The sequence below is a fragment of the Protopterus annectens genome, chromosome 10.part0 (genome assembly GCF_019279795.1).
Source record: "Protopterus annectens isolate FY-2018-M chromosome 10.part0, PAN1.0, whole genome shotgun sequence".
NCBI classification, from domain to species: Eukaryota; Metazoa; Chordata; order Ceratodontiformes; family Protopteridae; genus Protopterus; species Protopterus annectens.
The window spans coordinates 785,183,690-785,205,977 of NC_056744.1; the positions used below are offsets into that span (position 1 = coordinate 785,183,690).

The following is a 22,288-nucleotide window of genomic DNA, read 5'->3' on the forward strand; positions in this document are numbered from 1 at the left end:
CTCAGAGGAGTACCAACCAAAGACATCTTAGAGGCTGCAACTTGGAGTTCAGTGCACACTTTTACAAAGCACTACCACTTACCTCTTTATTCTAAATCCAGAACAGGCTTTGTCACTGCAGTGCTGCAGGGCCTTTTAGCCTCTCCTAATTCTATTTAGGCCCAGCCACCCATCCTCAGCTTTGGGATTCAACCCAAGAGTAATGACTGCAACAGTGAAACATGATGAACATAGTACAGTTGTGTACCTACCATAAATGTAGATGTTCGAGTGTATTCACTGTTGCTGTCCAGGTTTCCCTCCCTCCGTCCCCCTTCTTTTGCTGGGGTTTATCTGTACTTCTCTATTCTATACAACCTATGTGGTGTACTTGCTTGTAGATGAAGGAAATGTTTCATTACTGCATGTATGTTTATTGGCATAATATTTTTAACCTAACCTTTTGGGGGCACCTGACATCTGGGGCAAGAAAAACTGAAGAAAATGGCGTAGGCTGCATTTTTTATACCCCTGGCGCACTGACGTCAGGGAAGAGGTGACAGCAACCAACGCTGGACCAGGACTTTGGAATTCAGGCTGACTGCCGGTAGCCTGCCAGCAGGATAACCCAAGAGTAATGACTGCAACAGTGAATACACTCGAACATCTACATTTATGGTAGGTACACAACTGTACTGTCTTCAACATTGCTGTTTTAACCTGTGCAGCAGTAATACTGGGTACCTGGCAATCTACTGGTATTGTGATTGGTCCCTTGGGAGGGAGGGGTAAAGTTGGCACTGAATCTGTTGGCCAGTATATTGGCAATATCTGTAGGCTCGGTACAAGAGGTACCATTATGCAGTTGCTCAGAGCAAATATGGGTATTGCCATGGAGATTCTTTACATAACTATAGAAGGCTGTGTGGTTCTTTACTATCTGTTGCAATTCTGTTTTCATAGCTAGCTTTAGCGGATTTGATGAGGGATCTCAACTTTTTGTTGAGGCTGATAAGGGAGTTTTTCCAGTCTTGGGAATTCACCTTATTCTGCATCAGTTTTCTCCTTCTGTTGTAGAGTTTGTTTATGGCAGGGGACTGCCAGATTGGCTTCCTTTTTTTGGAGGAGAGTGTCTTGGTTCTGTTGGGTATGGCGATATCCATGCATTTGTGTACATGTTCATGCAGTGCATTGGTGTATGATTCGGCAGTCATGCAACTGATCTCCATTTGCATGGGTGCTGTGAAGTTAGTCACCTCTGTTTTTAGGAGCCCAAAGTTAGCTTTGGAGAAGTTTTTCATGGTGGTTACCTTTGCGGAGCGGGAGGGCGGAATGTGGATTTCCAAGGTGATTACTGTAAATCTTACAGATTAAATTATTTTACAAACTCCTGGGGCATTTTTATTTAAGCCCTGCTTTTCAGTAATATATTTCAACAGTACTAAAAGCATTTTCTGGACCCTAATGATGTGGCACAAAGGGATAAAGTCCAAATGATGACCCAGATGACCAGTGCTCAGTTAGCAGACATGAGAGCTGGATGGTGCAGGGCAGGAGGATTTAAGTGAGTAGCATATGGCTTGCCCATTCTAGTAGGAGGGAGATGCCTTGACTTGCCAGTTGAGTGACACCCAGTGAGACCACTGTGTGGTTAAGTCCAAGGAGTATGGGCCGAAGGGATGTGCTACCATGGTATAGCTATGTTGATTAGAGAGAAGTCATGAGGGAAAGCTTGCTTTTTTCCTGCCACAAAGAAGGCATGTAATGTGTATCTCAGAAGCTACCAAGGGGGTGTTAGAAACTCTTGGGATGGAGAGAGATGCTGATAACTGCCCAGATGATGCTACAATTGGATTTCATCTCACTGGGAAAGAATTGGCCATCAATGGCTCTTCCCTCCATGAGGAATGAATGGGCCAGTTACATTGGTGGGGCTGAGGCAGAGGGGTTAAAAAACAATGCTAAAACAATTTTTTTAGCTTTAAATAACTTTGCATGAAGAAACACACTGTTCTAATTACTTCTCAGAATCTTAAGTAATTTTCTTTTTAATGGAAACGCATTAAAACATTTTCAAAATGGAAGATCTTGTAGTGCTTCAGGAAAATGATTGTCTCCTTTGGCCACTCTGACAGCGTCTTTATTAAATGGTGTGATGATATTTACAGTTTTGCTTTTTAAATTGATTTAAGTTTGATTGCAGTATTGCAATTAACCATTCTGGATTTGTTTTAATTCTGAAGCTGGTGAAAGATGGAAGTAGGGCAGATAAGTTCATAGGTTCAAACGTTCATAGGTTGGTACTAGGGCCTTTACAAGCCTAGCCATAACAATTTCCCGGCTATTTCTTCCCACACTATTTACTTCCCTGGACCCCTGTCTAGCAGGGCGACTGAAGTGATCCCTGGGGTGAATTTCATTTTTCCCATCCAATCAAGGTTCCTCTTGAAGAGGGCCAAAGAGGTGCTCTGCTTGACATCTATGTTCAGTCTATTCCAGAGTCTGGGGAGTCTTTGGGTCAGGAACCTATCCCTCCAGCATGTTTTGTTTATTGTGATGACAAGGTTTAGATCCCTGGAGCATGTGGCTCTGAAGGATTGGGATTTCTTTAAGTGTAGCATGTCCAACAGCTCTGGGTTTGACATGGTCTTGTATGTTAAGCAGATATCGCCTCGGAGTAGACGATATGCAACAGAGTATAGCTGGAGTTTTTTAAGGTGGTCAGCATAGAGCATCTGCTTTAGGCCTGTGATTCTTTTAGTGAGGTATTTCTGCAGCCTTTCCAGTTGTTGCAGATGTCTTGAGAGGTACATACCACATGGGGGCATTGTATTCTATAATGGGTCTAATGAGGGATGAGTACAGTGAGACAATGACCTCATTTTTTCTTGATGAAAATCCCTTAGTGATGAGGTGTGCCACATAGAAGGATTTCCTGACTGTTGTGGTGATGTGGTTATTGAAGGTGAGACCACTCTCCACCTGTGTCCCTAAGTCTCTTATCACACTTTTGGTGTTTAGTGTACTGCCACTTATGTGGTAATTCACAGGTACATGTTTTTTTTCCCAAATGGGATAACTATACATTTCTTGGCATTGAGCTTGAGCCCATGGCTCTGGCACCAAGCATCTGTTTCTGCAAGGCCATTTTGTAGAGTATCAACATCATTTGGGGATACAAAAATTGCTCCCAGTTTGCAGTCATCTGCAAACTTTGTTAGCCAAAGTCCCTTAGTGTTGGCCTGTACTTCAGAGAAGTAGATGCCAAACAACAGTGGTCCCAGGACTGAACCCTGAGGTACTCCACTTGTCTGGAGCTGGATTTGGAGTCAGCTACTTTTACAGTGTGGGTTCTGTCAGTAAGCCAGTTGGTAACCCATCGAGTGACGTAGGGATTAATGCGCAGCTTAGTAAGTTTATCTATGATTCCAGAGTGGCGGATGGTGTTAAAGGCCTTGGTGAAGTCCAGATAGGCTGTGTGGACTGCCTTATCCTCGTCCACGACTCTGGAGACTGATTCAAAGAAGTCAATCAGGTTCAGGAGACATGATCGGCCCTTCATGAACCCAAACTGGGTGGGGTCCAGTGTTTCAAGGTTGCCAATGTCTTTGTTTATATGTTCCATGATAATATGTTCCATGGCCCTTAGGGGGTGAGCGGGGGTGAAGTTGGCACTGAATCGATCTGCCAGGATATTGGCAATATCCTTGGGATCAGTATATTTAATGCCATTCTGTTGTAGCTCAGAGCAGATCTGAGCATTGCCATTTAGACACTTGACATAGTTATAGAATGCCTTGTGGTTGTCTTTGGAATCTTTGGCAATTTTATTTTCGTAACTAGCTTTGGAGGATTTTATGAGGGATCTCAGCTTCTTACTGAGGCTGGTAAGGGAGTTTTTTGCATCCTGAGATTTTCCTCTTTTCTGCAACAGTTTCTTCCTTTTGTTGTAAAGTCTGTTTATGGCAGGGGACCACCAGATTGGCTTCCTTTTTTGGAGGAGAGCATCTTGGTTCTATTTGGGATGGCACAATTCATGCATGAGTGGATGTGCTTGTACAGTGCCTTAGTTTTGGACTTAGCATTCGAACTTTCAGTTCCCGACTGCATGGGTGTCATGAAGTTTGTAACTTCTGACTTGAGTAGCATAAAGTTGGCTTTGGAGAAGTTTTTATGGAGGTTTTCTTATTAGGGGGTGGGGGTGGGATGTGGATGTTAAGGGTGATTAGCTTATGGTCTGATCTGACCAACAAGGGGATGACCATAGGTGTGGAGCATCGATTTCCCATGTTGGTAATGACCAAGTCTAGGATATTGGAGCCCCTGGTGGGACTATGGATTAGTTGATCCAGGGCATTGGAATTTATGAATTCCAAGAACCACTGGGCAAAGGTGTTGGTACATGAGTAGTTTTCCCAGTTAATGGCAGGGTAGTTGAAATCACTCAGTATTATGGTGCTTGGTTGTATATTAATATTTTCCAGTATGTTTAGAAAGGTATAGTGAGAATCTTGGGGCATGGTGGGGGATCTGTAGCAAGCTACAATTTGGATTGCAGTGTTACCTATTGTTAGTTGCACCTGGAGAATTTCAGATGCATTGTGTTGGGCAACTAGCCTGGTGGTTTGAATATCCTTGGTGAATATGGACACTCCTTCACCTTTAGTGATTTGATCCTGGTTTGTTGACCGAAAAGTGTGGTAAGAGTTGTAGCCTGGTATTGTAGGGGTGCTCTCTGGAGCCTTGAACCAGGTCTCAGTTACTGCACAGATATCGATGTTCTCCATTTTTAGGAGTGCCTCAAGAGAGTGCATTTTGAGGTTCAGACTTCTAGCATTGAGTAGCATTACCTTCAGATTTTGCATGCTTGTACCTGTTACGGTGGTAGTTTTGTCCTTTGAACTTTGCCTAAAAAAGGCACTATAGGGGTGGCAAAAGCCTTTGCCAATAACCTGAATTCCAGGGGCGACAGGTGCAGACCATCTCTGGCAAAGCATCGTGGTCTGTCGATCATGTTGTCCTAGGCAGACAGATACTGGATCCCCTTTGAATGACACCAGAAGCTTAGCCAATTGTTGAAGTCAATCATTTTGTCCTTATATTGTGGTATCATTCTGGGCGAAGGCAGGATGCTACTCAGGGCTAGGGTCATACCTGCCTGGGCCACCTGATCCAAGAGCTCTTCCATGTCTCTTTTCATGTAGTCCAGGGAGGTATGTCTCAAGTCATTCACTCCAATATGGACAATGACAGAGTCATATTTGTACTTGTTGTGGAGTGACTTGAGTGCATGAGTTATGTGGCGGATCCTGGCATCCAACAGGCAGCTGACTGTAATTTTCTCCTTGTTCAGCCTGGTGAGTGGAACATCAGTGAGCCTGACTATAGAGTCATCTATGACTAAAGTGTTAGGTATGTTGTCTTGCCCTAGGGTCTGTTGCTGGGTGGCACACTGGTGTTGTGAGCTATGTGACACTTTGGTTGTGATTGGTGTTTGTTTGCATTTCAGCTTCGGAGATCCTTGTTGCTTGGGCAGATTACATTTAAGGGCCTCTGCATATGTGGATTTAGTGTTGCTATGTGTGGGTTTTGGTGGTGTGAGTTTAGAAGGGCTATGTGTTGCTTGAGGTGTAGTGTGGGTGTTAACCTTCTCCTCTTGACTGTCTAGCACAATCTTGGGTGGAGAGAGCTTTGCTTCCAGTTTGGCTATGTAAGTGCATCTCTCACAGGTTGTAGTGTTGGGTGGTAGGAGGAGAGGGTTGTCTGTGTACATGAGGCAATTGCTGCATTGCCCCAGTATGCCCAGATTCACCAGGTGGACAGGAGAAATCAACGGAAGCTGACCCTTGGACATGCCTGGTTTGGTGCTTTTTTTGAAAAGTAAAATAGCTGTTTTCCCTTACCTTAGCAATATACTTTGCAATTATAGGCTGTTTAGTGCCTATGATTAATTTCTCCTTATTAACAAGGAGAGTTGAGTGCTTGTATCAGTTTAAGGCTTCCTAGTGCTTTCCAGCAGGTGTTAGAGCAAGTGCTAGTCACAGGGATGCTTAAATGTAAAATGAAAACAAATGGTTTATCCTAAACACTGCAGTGTGCACTAGAGAAGTTAGATGTGAAAGTAGGTAACTTAAGTTTTACCTGTTTAAAAAGTTAAGTTTTAGTGGAGAGTCACTATTTTTAAAACAGCAAGATAGATTGAAAGGGGGTGATCACTTTTGTATTCCGGTACTATGGAATACAATGGAATGGCCAATAAATTTAAATAGTTGAAGGGGAGTGATTTCACAAAATTATAATTTTATGCTTACTCACACAAGCCAGTGAAAGCAGAGAGGAAATGAGATATATGGTCAAATTAACATGAGAGGCAGGCAACTAGAAAGACAGTGGTATTTAAGAACACGACAGTGATGGGGGGGGGGGGATTTCTGCCTGACTCACAAGAGACAGAGCTGTGGGGTCTTTTGAGGTTTTAATATGCAGGTAAAAGCAGAACACAAGAAAAACACAAGGTAAGGAAAACAAATCACAGCATTCAAAATATAAAAAGGCAATAAACTAATACAAAATACAACAAATAAAAAGCAAACCAACCTTTCCCTCACAGCAAAGTGTAGCAGAGTCTGGGTGAGCCTTTCCAATAAAGCTCTGAAATGTTTTATTTTACCCCTTAAATAGAAGGTTTAGTTCCTAGCTCCACCCCCTCAGTTCACAAATGATTAACCTTAAGTGACCTCTTCTGTCTTATGTATGAGTCCTTAATTGATCAGTTCTAATTTCTGCCTGACTCACAAGAGACAGAGCTGTGGGGTCTTTTGAAGTTTTAATATGCAGTTAAAAGCAGAACACAACCAAACACAAGATAAAGAAAACAAATCACAGAACTCAAAATATAAAAAGGCAATAAACTAATACAAAATACAACAAATAAAAGCAAACCAACCTTTCCCTCACAGCAAAGTGTAGCAGAGTCTGGGTGAGCCTTTCCAATAAAGTGAGTGAGAAAAAGGAGAATGCAGTTAAACATGTTGTTGCAGGCTTGCCAAAGTGTAAAGAGACTGAGTAGAAAAATGCAATGATGGTTTTGACAAAGGATGATGATACAGCAGTAGTTATAGTTATAAATGAACTGTGACTACATTTAAATATGTTCTCAAGGTATGCCAGACAGCTAGATGATTCTAGAAATTCAGAAAAATAACATTGGTAAATTTTTGCCCAAAAAATACAATACCATCTTGCCCTTGCATCAGCAATGTTCAAAAATACAGAGTAAACCGGCTTAGGTAAATGGCATGAATATATATATATATATATATATATATATATATATATATATATATATATATATATATATAAACTGGGACCATTAGGGGAAAAATTATAAAAAATAAAAAATATACATTATGCTTGTTGCATAAGTGTGCACACCCTTAAATTAATATTTTGTTGTGTGTGCACACCCTTAAACTAATACTTTGCTGAAGCACCTTTGGATTTAATTAAAGCATTCAATCTTCTTGGGTAGGAGTCTATCAGCATGGTACATCTTGACTTGGCATGTGTATTTCAGTTTGGTAGATTATTCATGGCAGTGAAGACTAGATCTTGTCCTAGCACAGAATCTAGATGTACTCCAAAAGACAGGGTGCCTTGAACTAATAATGTACTGCCTACCTTTACCTGCACAGTTATGAAATATAAACAATTGTTGACTCAAGCTAGAGCTCTCCGTACAAAAGTAAGGTAATGAAGGCTTAAGTATTAATTATTTATAGACTACGACAACAATACCATGTTAAGGCATGGGTAAATATATGAATTATCAGCAGTACTGTCATAGTGTCTTCCTATTACACTACAGCACTCTTTGTAAAGAAACATATTTTAATATAATACCACTGAATAATAAATATTCCGTCTTCTTTAATCTCCTTGGGCTGATGAGTCAGTATAGATGAGCTGGAAACAAAATGTGCATACTGATGTTTTTTTTGCAGTACATCAAGCTACAGCAATTCATGCCGTTGTAAGTATGGCAGGTGTAAAGCAAATAGCAGTTTCTTTTATATACAATATATATGGGATGGGCATGTTTTATTATTTAAAAATGTGGGAGGTGTATGGTACTCTGAATGCTTTCATATTTAAATAGTTTAAATATTAAATAAATTATCTGTATATGTTTTGTCACTTAGCTGCAAGAAAATTGGCAGATATTTCAGAATTGTTTGCTTGCTGAACTCGTATGTTTTTCATTGTGGTTATACTGAAGTTACTGGGTTGTACCTCCTTGAATAAGAGCAACATACTTCAGTAGTAAATTAATCCTACACACTGTGGTCAAGACTAAAAGATATTTCACTCTGATGAAGAGGGTGCCTGTTAGGACTGAACTGTCCAGGTCTTTAAATATTACTGTTAACATTGTATCCTTATGCAAAGCCACAATGGAAATAACGCAGTAATTCATTTTTATTAGTGTAGTCAATAAATTGACTATAAACTACTTTTTTCTGTGATTTTGATGCACATGAAATTTTCTTCGATATGAAAAAAAAAAGAATCACAAGTTTGAGCGAGATGCGTAGGTTTTGTAGTGGTGTAACAGTGGCACATTTCTTGGAACCTGGAAAGAAACCAGAGGTTAATAAAATATATAATAGATAAGTTAATGGCTTAACTGTTAGGGGAACTACTTTCTTTAGGAAAGGTTTCTGCAGTTCAGTTTCTGAAAAGGGGCTGTATTATAGCATTATTGTACACATTTTGATGATAAAATACAGATAGCTTTTAAAGAAAATTTTGAGAAGGTTATTTGTTAGCATGATTTGGTTAGGTTTGAAAATATGCTCTACAGGATGTGGTATTTGAGCAGAAATATTCTTTTAGTATACTAGCAGTAAATGCTGGCGTAGAGTGAACTGTTGAACGAGTTGTTTTTTTAAGATAACTGGTCTGTTTTTGCTTTTATTTTAGTTCAACAGATTTTAGGATTACTGAGTAGAATGCTTTGGTTTACTCTGTTGTACAATAATTTTGTATCTTTTTTTTAATTATGGTTCTTGACAATTTATGATGTTTTCTTGGTTGCTACTAAGACACATTTTCTCTGTCACTGGATATTAGTAGTGATTAGAATTATTTTGATAGCCAATGGTAACATTTAGCCCTCATGTATCTTTTAATAATTGGGTATAAAGATTTCCTCTAAACTGGAAGAAATAAGTCAGTGACTGTTTATTGGTATTAGAATCATTGCTGTTATATAAGAGGGACCAGTTTACTGATACTAAGATGGGACTGAGAGTTATGATTTCTATTCTGGGGGAAAGTATGATTTCTAATTAAAATTGGTATTACTCTGTGTGTTTTTTGTAGCCAGATGGACAGACTGGAACAGTTTTACAATATATACTTTATGGGTGTACCTACAAACATTGCATTATAATAGATGTATCATCTTCCGTAACAGAAATGAGATAACAAAATGGAAATTCTATATTTAACAAGTTGCAGTACAGCAAAGCTTACTTTTCCATTCATTAGGATTCTTTGCATTTGTAATACATTTCTAGCAACAGTGCAGTTTTCCTGGCACAATTCAATATGGTGATAGCATCGCACCCACTTAAATGAAAATTTGCATACAAGATTTCACAACCTATTAACATTGCTAGTATATAGAATTTGTAGCTAAAGCCATCAAAAACAAAGGTAATAGCATCTGGATCTAAAAGCCTGCACTATGAAAGAAAAGACATTCATGCAACAAACTCAACTACACAAACACCTTTAGAAGGAGATGTGCCATCAACTCAGAAATCTATTAAACTGGGACACATCCATCGGGAAGCCATGTTCATCTGAAGGCTTCCTGATAAAACACTTATAATAAACACAAAAAACAAGGAAGAACTTCTAGTACTGCCTTCTCTATAAAACAGTGTTCCCTCCAATAAGAACATTGGCAAATCATGAATGAAAAGGTCCAAGCAAATCATAAAAATACAATCTATAACAGATTTTGAAGTATGAAATGTTAATCGGATATGCAAATTATATTTACCTTCCTATCTTAAATAGCAAGGTTCCAGTAAAACTGATGACTATATATTATGAATCAAGTCTTCCATACTATGCCTTTCTTTCAACCTAATCTCATCCCATTTCCTTTTTTAATATTCACTTGATGTCATTCCTGTTTTCATCTCCATTTCTCTCACACCTTGTTCCCGTACTTCTCACATTACCCCACTTCTCCAACAAAATGCAAAGGATTCTCATATTATCCCATGATAAGCATTAGGCAGACTAAAGGAAATACTTTCTTTGAATGTAATATACCAAAAATTATATTTTGTCAATCCCAACTCTTCAAAATGCATTTGCTGGAATATATTTACATTATATTGCTACACAGTAAGGTTATGTTTTTGTGAACCATTTTTTTTAAATTTTTTTAGGATTTTCTCTTTCTCTTTGATTATGCAACCATGGAGTTGGTATGTTTAAGTAGGGTATGTATAGGGCTAAACTTATCCTGCACACGGTTTCTGTGGGTATATTTATTTATTTAACATTTGTTTACTGGGAAAGTCCGACTGGGATAGAGCCCATTTTCACCAGAGGCCCAGGGAGAAGTGCTCCAGATGCATGTCTTTGAATGTGGAAGGAAACTGGAACACCCAGAAGAAACCCATATAAATGCAGGGAGGACATGCAGACTCCACACAGGAGGCACCCCAGCCAAGAATTGAACCGGAGAACCTCTTGCTGTGAGGCAACAACTCTAACTGCTGCAGCTACCTGATGATTATACAACCATGGAGTAGGTATAGGTTCATAGATTCATAGGTTGGTACTAGGCTATCGACCATAGGGCCTATACAAGCCTAGCCATAACAATTCCCTGGCTATTTCTTCCCACAGTATTTACTTTCCTGGACCCCAGTCTAGCAGGGTGACTGACGTGATCCCCAGTGTGAATTTCCTATCTCCCATCCAATCATTAAGGTTCCTTTTGAAGAGGGCCAAAGAGGCACTCTGCTTGACATGTATGGAGAGTCTGTTCCAGAGTCTGGGGAGTCTCTGGGTCAGGAACCTATCCCTCCAGCATATTTTGCTCATTGTGATGACAAGGTTTAGATCCCTGGAGCATGTGTCTCTGAGAAATTGGGATTTCTTTAAGTGTAGCATGTCCAACAGCTCTGGGTTTGACATGGCCTTATATATTAAGCAGAGATCGCCTCTGAGTAGACAATATGCGACAGAGTATAGGTGAAGTTTTTTTAGAGGGTCAGCATAGGGCTTCTGCTTTAGGCCTGTGATTCTTTTAGTGAGGTATTTCTGCGGCCTTTCCAGTTGTTGCAGATGTCTTGAGAGGTACATACCAAACGGGGCATTGTATTCTATAATGGGTCTAATGAGGGATGAGTACAGTGGGACAATGACCTCCTTTTTTCTGGATGAAAAGCACTTAGTGATGAGGTGTGCCACATAGAAGGATTTCCTGACTGTTGTGGTAATGCGGTTATCGAAGGTGAGACCACTGTCCACCTGTGTCCCTAAGTCTCTTATCACACTTTCGGTGTTTAGTGTACTGCCACCTATGTGGTAATTCACGGGTACATGTTTTTTCCCAAAGGGGATAACTATACATTGCTTGGCATTGAGCTTGAGTCCATGGCTCTGGCACCAAGCATCTGTCTCTGTAAGGCCCTTTTGTAGAATATCCACATAATTTGGGGATTCAATAATGGCTCCCAGTTTGCAGTCATCTGTGAACTTTGTTAGCCACAGTCCCTTAGTGTTGGCCTATACTTCAGAGAAGTAGATGCCAAACAAGAGTGGTCCCAAGACTGAAGCTGAGGTATTCCATTTGTCACTTGTCTGGCGCTGGATTTAGAGTCAGCTACTTTTACAGTGTGGGTTCTGTCAGTAAGCCAGTTGGCAACCCATTGAGTGACGTAGGGATTAATGCCCAGCTTAGTAAGTTTATCTATGATTCAGAGTGGGGGATGGTGTTGAATGCCTTGGCAAGGTCCATATAGGCTGTGTGGACCACCTTACCCTTGCCTACAGCTCTGGAGACTGATTTGAAGAAGTCAATCAGGTTCAGGGGACAGGATCGGCTCTTCACAAACCCAAACTGCATGGGGTCCAGTGTTTGAAGGTTGCCAATGTCTTTGTTAATAAGTTCCATGATAATACATTCCATGGCCTTGAAGATCAGGCTCATCTATCTGATGGGGCATTAGTTCTCGGGATCCAAGGTGGATCCCCCCTTGTGGAGTGGGATAACTGTAGCTGTGCACCACTCAGTGGGCATGAGGCCTGAGGTGATGCTATGATTAAACATGATGCTTAGGTGAGGTGCAGTTCATTTTGTAGTTCATGTAGTACACAGCCTGGGATGTCATCTGTTCCTATGGATGCTGTATTCTTAGCTTTGGAGAGTGCATTTTTTACCTGTGTGGCCGTTATTACCGGAATTTGGCAATCTTTCGGTATTGAAATGGTCCCTTTAGGGGGTTGAGATGGGCCCTTGTTTAAGTACAATGGGTTTGACACAACTAGTTGCTGCTGGCATATCATGTATCAACTTCTTGCAATAGATCCCAGATTTGCTGTGGCTTCATCGGGGCATAAACTATAAAGTTAGTAAATAAATGACTAAAGCTATCACAACAAATAACTCTCTGACCTCAGATATAAGAATGAGTATTACTCAAATGATCGTAAGCTCAGAGCATAGGAACTCACAATCAGATTATAAATAGGTATCTTCCTTCCCATATATCTTTTTGAATAGTTCATGGGTTTACTCATGATTATGTATTCTGAGTCATTTATGTTTGTTTTACCATGTACTTTAATGCAAGATTCACAGATGAAAATAATAGTTCAGCTTTAAATTTAAGGTGTTTGCACAAGCACTGTCAGATAGTATTATATGGTGGAATATAGCTTCAAGTCATTGCTGTCATTAATAGCTCCAGAAAGTATCACATGTACTAATACTAATGTATAGTGATCTGCTTGTATCAATGTCCTATATGTAAAGCTTATCAAATAGTGAAACTGTTTCTCCTCAGAATTTCTCAGCAAATAAGTACTGCCCTGTGAAACTCACCCATTTAACAAATACAAGTAAAGAAAGAAACAGTGAAAGAAAAATAGACATAAAAACATCTTTATTGAGGTAAAAGTCTGTTACTTTTTCCTAAAATAAATAAATAGCTAAATACGTAAATAAAAAAGCAACATTTCATGCTTGAAGTATATCACAATCACATCCCAAAATGCAGATGATGAAAACAGTTCTTGTAATTTACACTTTTACCTTTTTAACTGTTTCCAGTGTCTGAGGATCAATCTTTGTAATGTAGTTGGTCTCAGTACAGGCATAGAAATCTTCTCCAATTGGGTATACATTAACCAGAGCATTGTCTGTCACTTCAATTCCATTAAAAAAGGTGAAAAACCTAAAAAGACATCAGAAAAGTAACAGTTTACTTGGAATGCTGATTTTACCTTGACATTTTTAACATAATAACAAGCTTTGTAAGGTTGTCATCTCATCGCGTTATTCTTCACCAAATCATGACCTGATCCCCTTTAACTGAATCAGCTTTCATTTAAAATTGCCTTTAGGTGAGGCAAACAGACGGTGCAAAGATCTTTGCCCTCTGCATGCCTAAACTATTATAACATATTCCAAGATTTCAAATCCTCAGGATAAATTAAAACATTTCTCAAAGGGAGACTTTTTACTTAAATGGGCTCATTGGATTGTAATTTGATGAATGAACTTGGTGAATAAAGACCATGTTGCATGTACTTGCAATATTTTTATGAAATAGTAAAATGTTTTAAACAGATTTAGTTGAGCAAGAGATCTTATAAAAGTGTAATAATGAAAACAAAGCTTGGATATTTCCCAAATGTCACAGAAGACCCAAAGTAATATTACATACTCTGCAAGCAGTAGCTGTTTTTTCCCATTGATGTATTCTGCTGTTATTAATCATTTAAATTGTTACAATCAGATGTTTTCCTTTCAAATGGATGCTGATGAATAAGTAACCGGCATACAAAACACACAGTTATGATATCACTTTTATGAATGGTTAAATTAATAATGTTACTACTGTAAATTCATACAAACCATGATACAGATCATACCTCTCAGCCTGAAAACATCAAAAATCTGGACAAAGGCCCATGAAAATAGGTACAAATCTGCATGCTGATTAACATAACATTTGCATACATAATTATGTAACCCCACTCACTCCGGTGGAATTGTGGGATACCTACTTTCAAATGCAAACTGAAGAACAGACAACCAAAATATGGCCCCAGACCCTGTAGTAAATGGTAACTTTTTTTGTGTGTAGCAATGATGTTCACTGGGAAGGGAAAAGATGATGAACCATGGGATTTTGTTTTTGGTGACTTGCAGTATGTGGGTTTTGTGGTAAAAATAGGGCATTTAATAGTAGGCAATATTCTAATCTTAGCAAAAGTATATTATAGCTTGCTAGGACCCTCCAAAAGTCATTCTCCATGGCCTACTGATCAGTGGCATAGCTACAGTTTGTGCTGCCCATGGCTGTCTGAGTTTGCTGCCCTTCCTTCACAAAATCATGATCGAATGGGACCCCCAAACACAACCCCCTGCAGCCATTCTAATGTCCCATTACTTGGCTATTTCACTCCATTTAACATAAACACTGTAATGTGCATACTGCTTTACTTCTACAATGATTATTTGGATTTCATTTAACTTTTATTTTACATTTTATAGCACAAACAATAAAACACATCTACTAAACAAAGCAATACAGTCTCATAATGAAAACAGACTTAGCATTAAAACTTCTCTGCCCTTGAACGTAAACTCACATTCAGTGAAAGAGCATTGAAACCCACATTCAAAGAAAATGCATTTGGCCAGTGGCAGATAAAGATTACCTTTGGGCATGTGTTCTTTGATACACCTTCCTGATTGAATTAAATTATATTCCTTGAATAATACATCAGACATGTTAGAGCACATTTTAAGTTTACTGTTTTGAACATTTTTCCAGTAAGCAATGAAACAAACTGCATGAACCAATAATGACAAAACTGTGCAATTCAGAACATTTCCATCATAAAAGTCTACTCAGACTTTTACAATCCAACAGTATCAGTAAATATGCCTGCAGAAGTAAAAGTCATCTAAATAATTTCACATTAAAGAGATATGTAACTAATGAAGAGATTGCTGCTAGCAAACAACTTTATATTTCATTGTTTCAACTGCAAATAAAGTGCCTGTTGCCCTTGCAGAATAAATTGCCTATATTACATTAAAAAATAAGCTAGTAATATTGCAATAGGGAATGGATAGCAAACTGATAACAGCTTCATAGTTACTAGGTAACTCCGCCAAAGAGGACCTTCTCAGGACTGCAACATCCACCCCCTTTAAAAGTACAACACAGTACAGTATCAGCAATCCATCTAAATAATATGGGAATAGAACCCACAGTCTTCTGCATCAAAAGCAAGTATTCTATCTGTTGTGTTATTATCAACAAAAAGAGACTTGGCATAAGCAGGACTAAACTTCTCCCTGATGAACTATGCAGCACAAGAAATCTGGAAAAAGCCAAAAATGTATTGGTGGGGGGACAAAGTCCCAATACCAGGGACACATTTTAAACATTGCTTGTATAATCTTTGAAAAGCATTTCCTGAAAGATAGGAAGACTGAAACTTAAATGGCTGTCATTATTTAGTGAATTCAGTTCTCAATAATTTGCTAGAAAACCACAAATTTTAAAGAGGAACAGAATAGACCAAAGAGCCAAGCATTGAACACAAGTGTTGGTGTGGGTAGGGAATTCAGGCTCTTGCTCCTTGTACTGAAGGTACAGGGCTTCAGCCTGAGTAACACTAACCACCAGGTATATGTATCTGGGCGCATTTTACACACACACACACACACACACACACACACACACACACACACACACACACCTTACACTTAACACATTTAGACAAGCAAAAATGGACTTACAAAGCCCTCATCTGAACAGAACTTACTTGCAGCAAAAATGGACACACCCCTTACTTAAATTGGTCCAGCAAGTTTAACAGTACCATTGGTCCAGCAAAAACAGACTTATAAAACCCTCATCTGAATGGAACTTACAGTTAAAAGTTAAACAGTACTGTTGGTCCAGCAAAAACGGACTTACATATCCATCATCTGAACACAAACACACACGCACACCTCCCTTAGCAAGTTAAACAGTACGGAAACTATTTAAAGTTAAAACAGATTTACAAAGCCCTCATCTGAACGGAACTTACTTGCAGCAAAAATGGACACACCCCTTACTTAAATTGGCCCAGAAAGTTAAACAGTACCATTGGTCCAGCAAAAACGGACTTACAAAGCCCTCATCTAAACAGACTTGATTTACAAAACAGTTCAACTTACTTACAAGATAAAAGTTAAAAATCTGACTTGAACACACAAATGAAACCCCTCCCTCTTTGGCTCAGAATGCACTTGCACAGATAGTTGAATGTAATGGACTTCACTTACTTGCAGTAAAAGCAGATAGTTGAATTTAATGAACTTACTTGCAGCACAAAAAAGTTAAACAGTATCTTTGGCCAGCAAAAACGGACTTATTTAACAGCAGATAAAAACTTTTGAAAAAGGTAAAAGCTATAAAAAATCAGAAGCTTTCTCAATGGACTTACAGTGGCTAAACGGTTCTATTGTTTTTTCTCACCTGGAGGCTGGGACATGTGGGCAGACTCTGCACATCTGACTGCTGCCATTGTTATATTCCTATTTCTCTCCAAATAGCTTTTCTGACCAAGGCAGTAACTGATGTCATCACCACGCCCCTGTGGTGATGTCAGCCATAAATTTAAAGTGGTAAGTACAAATAAATAAATAAATAAAATAATCTAAAAAAAAAAAATCGGGAATTAAAGGGCCCACTCTAGAATCATCCACCCCATTATTTTGCCCTCAAAACTGGTAAATACCAAGGAATTTGGTATGGTTGAGAGATACAGATGTTCAAATAGCAGTAAACCATAGTGGATACCTGTGCATTTCAAATGTTAATGGCCTTCCTATGTAATTAAAATGATTTCTAAAATGTTCTGCTTTATTGTGTGCAGTAACTAGAGCATCATCCAATTGCCAGTATTTATGCTTTGTGTGAATTGCTGTTTGGTTTGTACATGAGCTTATTATGTGGAGTATTTCGTTTGCAGAATTATTGCTGGTGCAATTCGCATTGTGCATCAGCATACCTCTTAAGTGTGCAGATTTTCTCAGAATGTCTGGATTTTTACCTTATGTTTTGGATCCGTATCTCATAAAATTGTGGTTTTCTACCAAATCATTGAGGGTTGACATCAGAAAATAATGACAAACGTTTGAGTTTCGGACTTCGTATCCTTAAGAAATTTTGTGCTAATAAAAACTGCTCTTATATTAACATTCTAAGTTTGTAAGAACAATATTTAAAAAGGGTTCCTATGTTTGGGCCTTTGTCCCCCCATTATTGATGACTTTGCCTAGATTTCTTGCTCTAAGAGGTTGAGAGGTATGTGCACAAACAGTGATTCACCGTCCAGATTTTCACAGAATGTCCAGATTTTTGCCTCGTATTTTTGATCTGTTCTTCATACGAATTGTGGTTATTTTGGCAAACCATTAAAGAATGCAGTTTGTAAATAATGATAGACATTTCAGATTTAGGCCTAGTATCATTCAGAAAATACATGCCAATACAAAAGCTGTTATTCTAATAACTTTCTAAGTTTATAAAAGAAATAATTAACATCTGTTCTTAATTGTGGACCTTTGTCCCCCCCACTATGATTGGTGTTGTCCAGATTTCTTGAGCTTCAAGGTTGAGAAGTATTTTCTGGTGTTGTTTTTACTCACTGGAGTTGTTAGGGGGAATAATTTAGGATATTTTGTGTGAACTGGCAATACCACTGTCATGTTGTACCTAAAGAATTGTAAGTATTCGTGTTTGTGCTTCTACCCTAATTCACTGTATGTGGTCTTTTTTCTTTTCTCTATTGGTGTGTGACCTTGGAGTTAAAACATATAATTAATGGGAGAGTGTATGGGGCGGGGCACTTGTGGAGTATGGGAGGGTTGTCCCCCTCCAAAAAAAAAGCTTTTTGTGGTGTATATGTTGTGTAGAAATTTTTGATGAAATGGCTTTTCAGATAAATGTACTTTCAGTCATTTTTTTGTGACCATTTGTGTGTCAGTCAAAGCTACCTTTAAAATATATATATATATATGCGTATGTATGGTTCCCCTTTATAATCTCGAAATACTGAAATCTCGAATTTCAGTATTTCAAAATTATAAAGGCAAACGTTCAAAATTCCGAAACTCCAAAACCGTATAATACAAAATCGCTAACACATACACACCTCACACCACACAACACATACACTATCCTACCCACACTACATACACCAACACAAAAACACAAATCAACATACCTACACTGCATATAAGCAGGGGGGCAAGCCCCCCTGCACCCCCCACACCCCTACTTATATATAGTAACTCTGTGATCGCACAAACAGGAAAAGACAGCAAACACACACCCTGACATTCCACAGTCCCTCGCACACAGACACACACATCACACATATACAAACACTAACACATCCAACACTTACACACTCATACATTCCACCTGCCTACCCTAACCCACACGTACAACTTACAAACACACTCACATACATTCAAACTCCCACCCAAAACCCTTACAAAACACTCACTTACCTTAAATCGTACCTAAATCTACATACAACATTGTACACCATCCACAGAAAACACCGGACGTAACGAAGCGTAAAGCCATAACCGCGAATTTGAGATATTCAAATTCACGATTATGCACTTTCGCTATTTTAAAAAATCGCCTTTATGGTCTCGGGATACTGAAATTCGAGATTTCAGTATTTAAAGATTATAAAGGGGAACTAATATATATATACATACACACACACACACACACACACACACACATACACACACACACACACACTAAAGTGCACAGGTTTTACTACCAATTGTTTTTTAAAGTTTTGAGATATGCCAAACAGTTACATGACAGATATGATGAAGATGTTGGGTGAGTAAGGGAGCAAATACTTTATGGGGTTACTCCTAGCATTACGGAGAAAAAGATGTATCCCATATGACTGGAAAATAAGCATTGCAGAATTTAAGGAGACTAACAAATTAGGGAGTACATAGGTATCCAACACTTGTCACCCTGCATGAAAGAGCTACAGAGGGTGATTAATAAATGTATTCACAAAGTACTAGAAAGCAAGATGGGAGATGCGCAGTTTGGGTTCAGTTCAGGATGCACCACAACAACCTCAATATTTGCAGTGAGAAAGGTAGTGGAGAAGAAACTAGAAATGAGGAATGAGTCCATCAGGGCATTCCTAACTTAGAGAAAGCATATGACAAAATCCCAAGAAAACTGATTTGGACAGTCCTGTGATGCTTAGAAGTCATAGAAACATTGAGAGAATTAGTGCAAGCTATGCACAGGAACCAATGACACAAGTGCAAAAAGTGTTCAGATTCATAGAGAGGTTTCCATTGGGAGTGGATTCTCATCAGGTTTCAGCTACGAGCCCACTGCTGTTCATAGCGGTGATGGATTACATCAGCAAACTGGTTGGAGAGGGACATATTAACAAATCTGCAGTATGTAGATAGTCTGGCATTACAAACAGAACAAGAACTTCAGGAAAGGACAAAGAATGGAATGCAAAACAGAAGGCCATAAGATGAAACTGAGTACAGACAAAACTGTCATGGCAGCAAATGAGGAAAATCGGAAGAAGCTAGAAACTAAGACAGAAGGGAAAATAGTTGAATAGGTTAACAGCTTCAGTTATCTGGTAAGGGTGGTGAAGGAGTGGGGAGGTTTGAATGAGGAGATCAAAGCTACAATCAGAGGGTCTGTAGCCAAATGGCACGGAGTGTCAGGGGTAGTATTTGATACAAGAATGGCAAACAAGCTGAAATGTAAGGTGTACAAACAGTGGTGCGACCAGTACTACTTTTTGGTATAGAAACATAGGCAGTGAAGACAAAGCAGTTGAGAAAGCTATAGATGATGGAAATTAAGTCCTGGAGATGGGTGGTAGGATGCACACTGTGGAACAGGCAAAGAAATTCTATTGGAGCAGAAGCTACAGTAGCCCTAATTGCAGAGAAGGTCACAGGGAACAGATTACAATTGCTTGGACATGTGTGCAAGAATGCCGAAGATGATTTGGTGAAGAAAATTTGGGACAGACAAGAAGAAGGCAAGTGGAGAAAAAGATGTCTAGAAAAGAGATGGCTGAGTTGTGTGAGAGAAGACCTGTGGTGACAGTCTGGCATAACTGTCAAAGAAGGTAGGAAAATGGCATTGAATTGAGAGAGGTGGCAACAGCCCAACCCAATGTAGAAAGTAGGGATAAGGGGACTGATGATTTTATATATGTGTGTGTGTGTGTGTGTGTATGTGTGTGTATATATATATATATATATATATATATATATATATATATATATATATATATATCCATAGTGAAACTCCAGTGCTTTTGTAATTGACTTGTGTAACATCAATCACAAAGGTTCAGAATTATTCAACTTTAAAATCAGTCAAACTCAGAATTTCTAAAATAAACAGTGTTTTTGCAGGGGTCAAGCCTCTCTATACCCAACAGTGTGTAGGCATGTGTTCTCATACTCTTGCTATATGCATCTTCTATCTATCTATCTATCTATCTATCTATCTATCTATCTATCTATCTATCTATCTATCTATCTATCTATCTATCTATCTATCTATCTATCTATCTATCTATCTATCTATCTGCCAGTCTGTTCATACATTGTCACAGATCAAAATTGTGAATACTCATATACGGAAATGTTTTTTGAGCCTGTAAAGAAGAGCAAACTCTTGTATGAGTTAATGTTCTTCTCTATGAAGTTTTTCCTGGCAGTGCTTTGTATGAGATTGCTGTGCAGTGGGGAAAGGAATTTGCCCTTACCCACCGTTGTGTGATCTCTGCGTATGAATATAATTAGCAGGAGGTGTGGGGGGATTGCCTCCCATGCAAAAAATTATTTTCAGTTTTTTGGCATTCATTAATTTTAGAATCAGTCTAAAATTATCATTCAAGGTTTGATGAGATGTTTATATATATATCTATATATATATATATATATATATATATATATATATATATATATATATATATATATATATACCATGTCCAAGCTTGCACTATCTTGGGATAAAGAGAAATTTCAAGGCACTATAATCTCACTCTTTCATGGAAAAACATTAGAACTATACATTAGTGATTGCATATTCAAGTGTGTATCACTAGTATGTCAATCCTAAACCTAGTATATGTACACTATATACATGTGTGTATGTGTGTGTGTATATATATATATATATATATATATATATATATATATATATATATATATATATATATATATATAAAAACACACACACACACACACACACACACACACACACACACACACACACGTGTGTGTCTCTGTGTGTATATATATATATTTATTTTATTTATTTATTTTATTTTACATTTGTTGACTGGGATAGTCCGACTGGATGCATGTCCATTTTCATCGGAGGCCCGGGGAGAAAAGCTCCAAGGGTAAGCAGATACAGCATTACATAATACCAGCATTACATATTACAAACAGACTATTTACAGACATTACATAAGTAAGCAAGTTAAACAAGTTCCACAGGTTACAGTTAATCCTGAGCACACATATATATTTATATATATATATATATATATATATATATATATATATATATATATATATATGACTTTTACTTATATATGAATAAACAGCTACTGTGTGATATTTACTGAAACTCCTACAGCTTAATGCCCTCTAGAGTAGGTCCATTATCTTTACTGACAATATTAGCTGTCTAAAGCTTTATACTTCAGAATAAAAACTCTTTTTCATGTTTAGAAGATGGATTTTAAACATTTCTCTCAACCATCAGGAATTTTACAGAATGCCAAGAGTTTTGTCTCATTTTTGGTCTGTTCCTTATAAAATGTGTGGTTTTCTGGCAAATTGTTATAGACTGAAATAAGAGACATTTGAGTTTTAAATTTCATATCCACCAGAAAATGCATGCTAATGCAAAATCTGTTATTCTATTAACCT

General features: G+C 38.3%; 1 protein-coding gene across 2 annotated transcripts in view; it reads right to left on the bottom strand.

Annotated features, from left to right (window-relative positions):
- Nucleotides 1-22,288, bottom strand: part of RPE65 (retinoid isomerohydrolase RPE65) — a 250,271-nt gene that overhangs the window by 183,294 nt on the left and 44,689 nt on the right. For both annotated transcript variants that reach the window (XM_044085604.1, XM_044085605.1), the window contains exon 5: nt 13,328-13,469. In XM_044085604.1, coding sequence (XP_043941539.1) covers nt 13,328-13,469 — 142 coding nt within the window. The remainder of the gene's footprint in view (nt 1-13,327; nt 13,470-22,288) is intronic.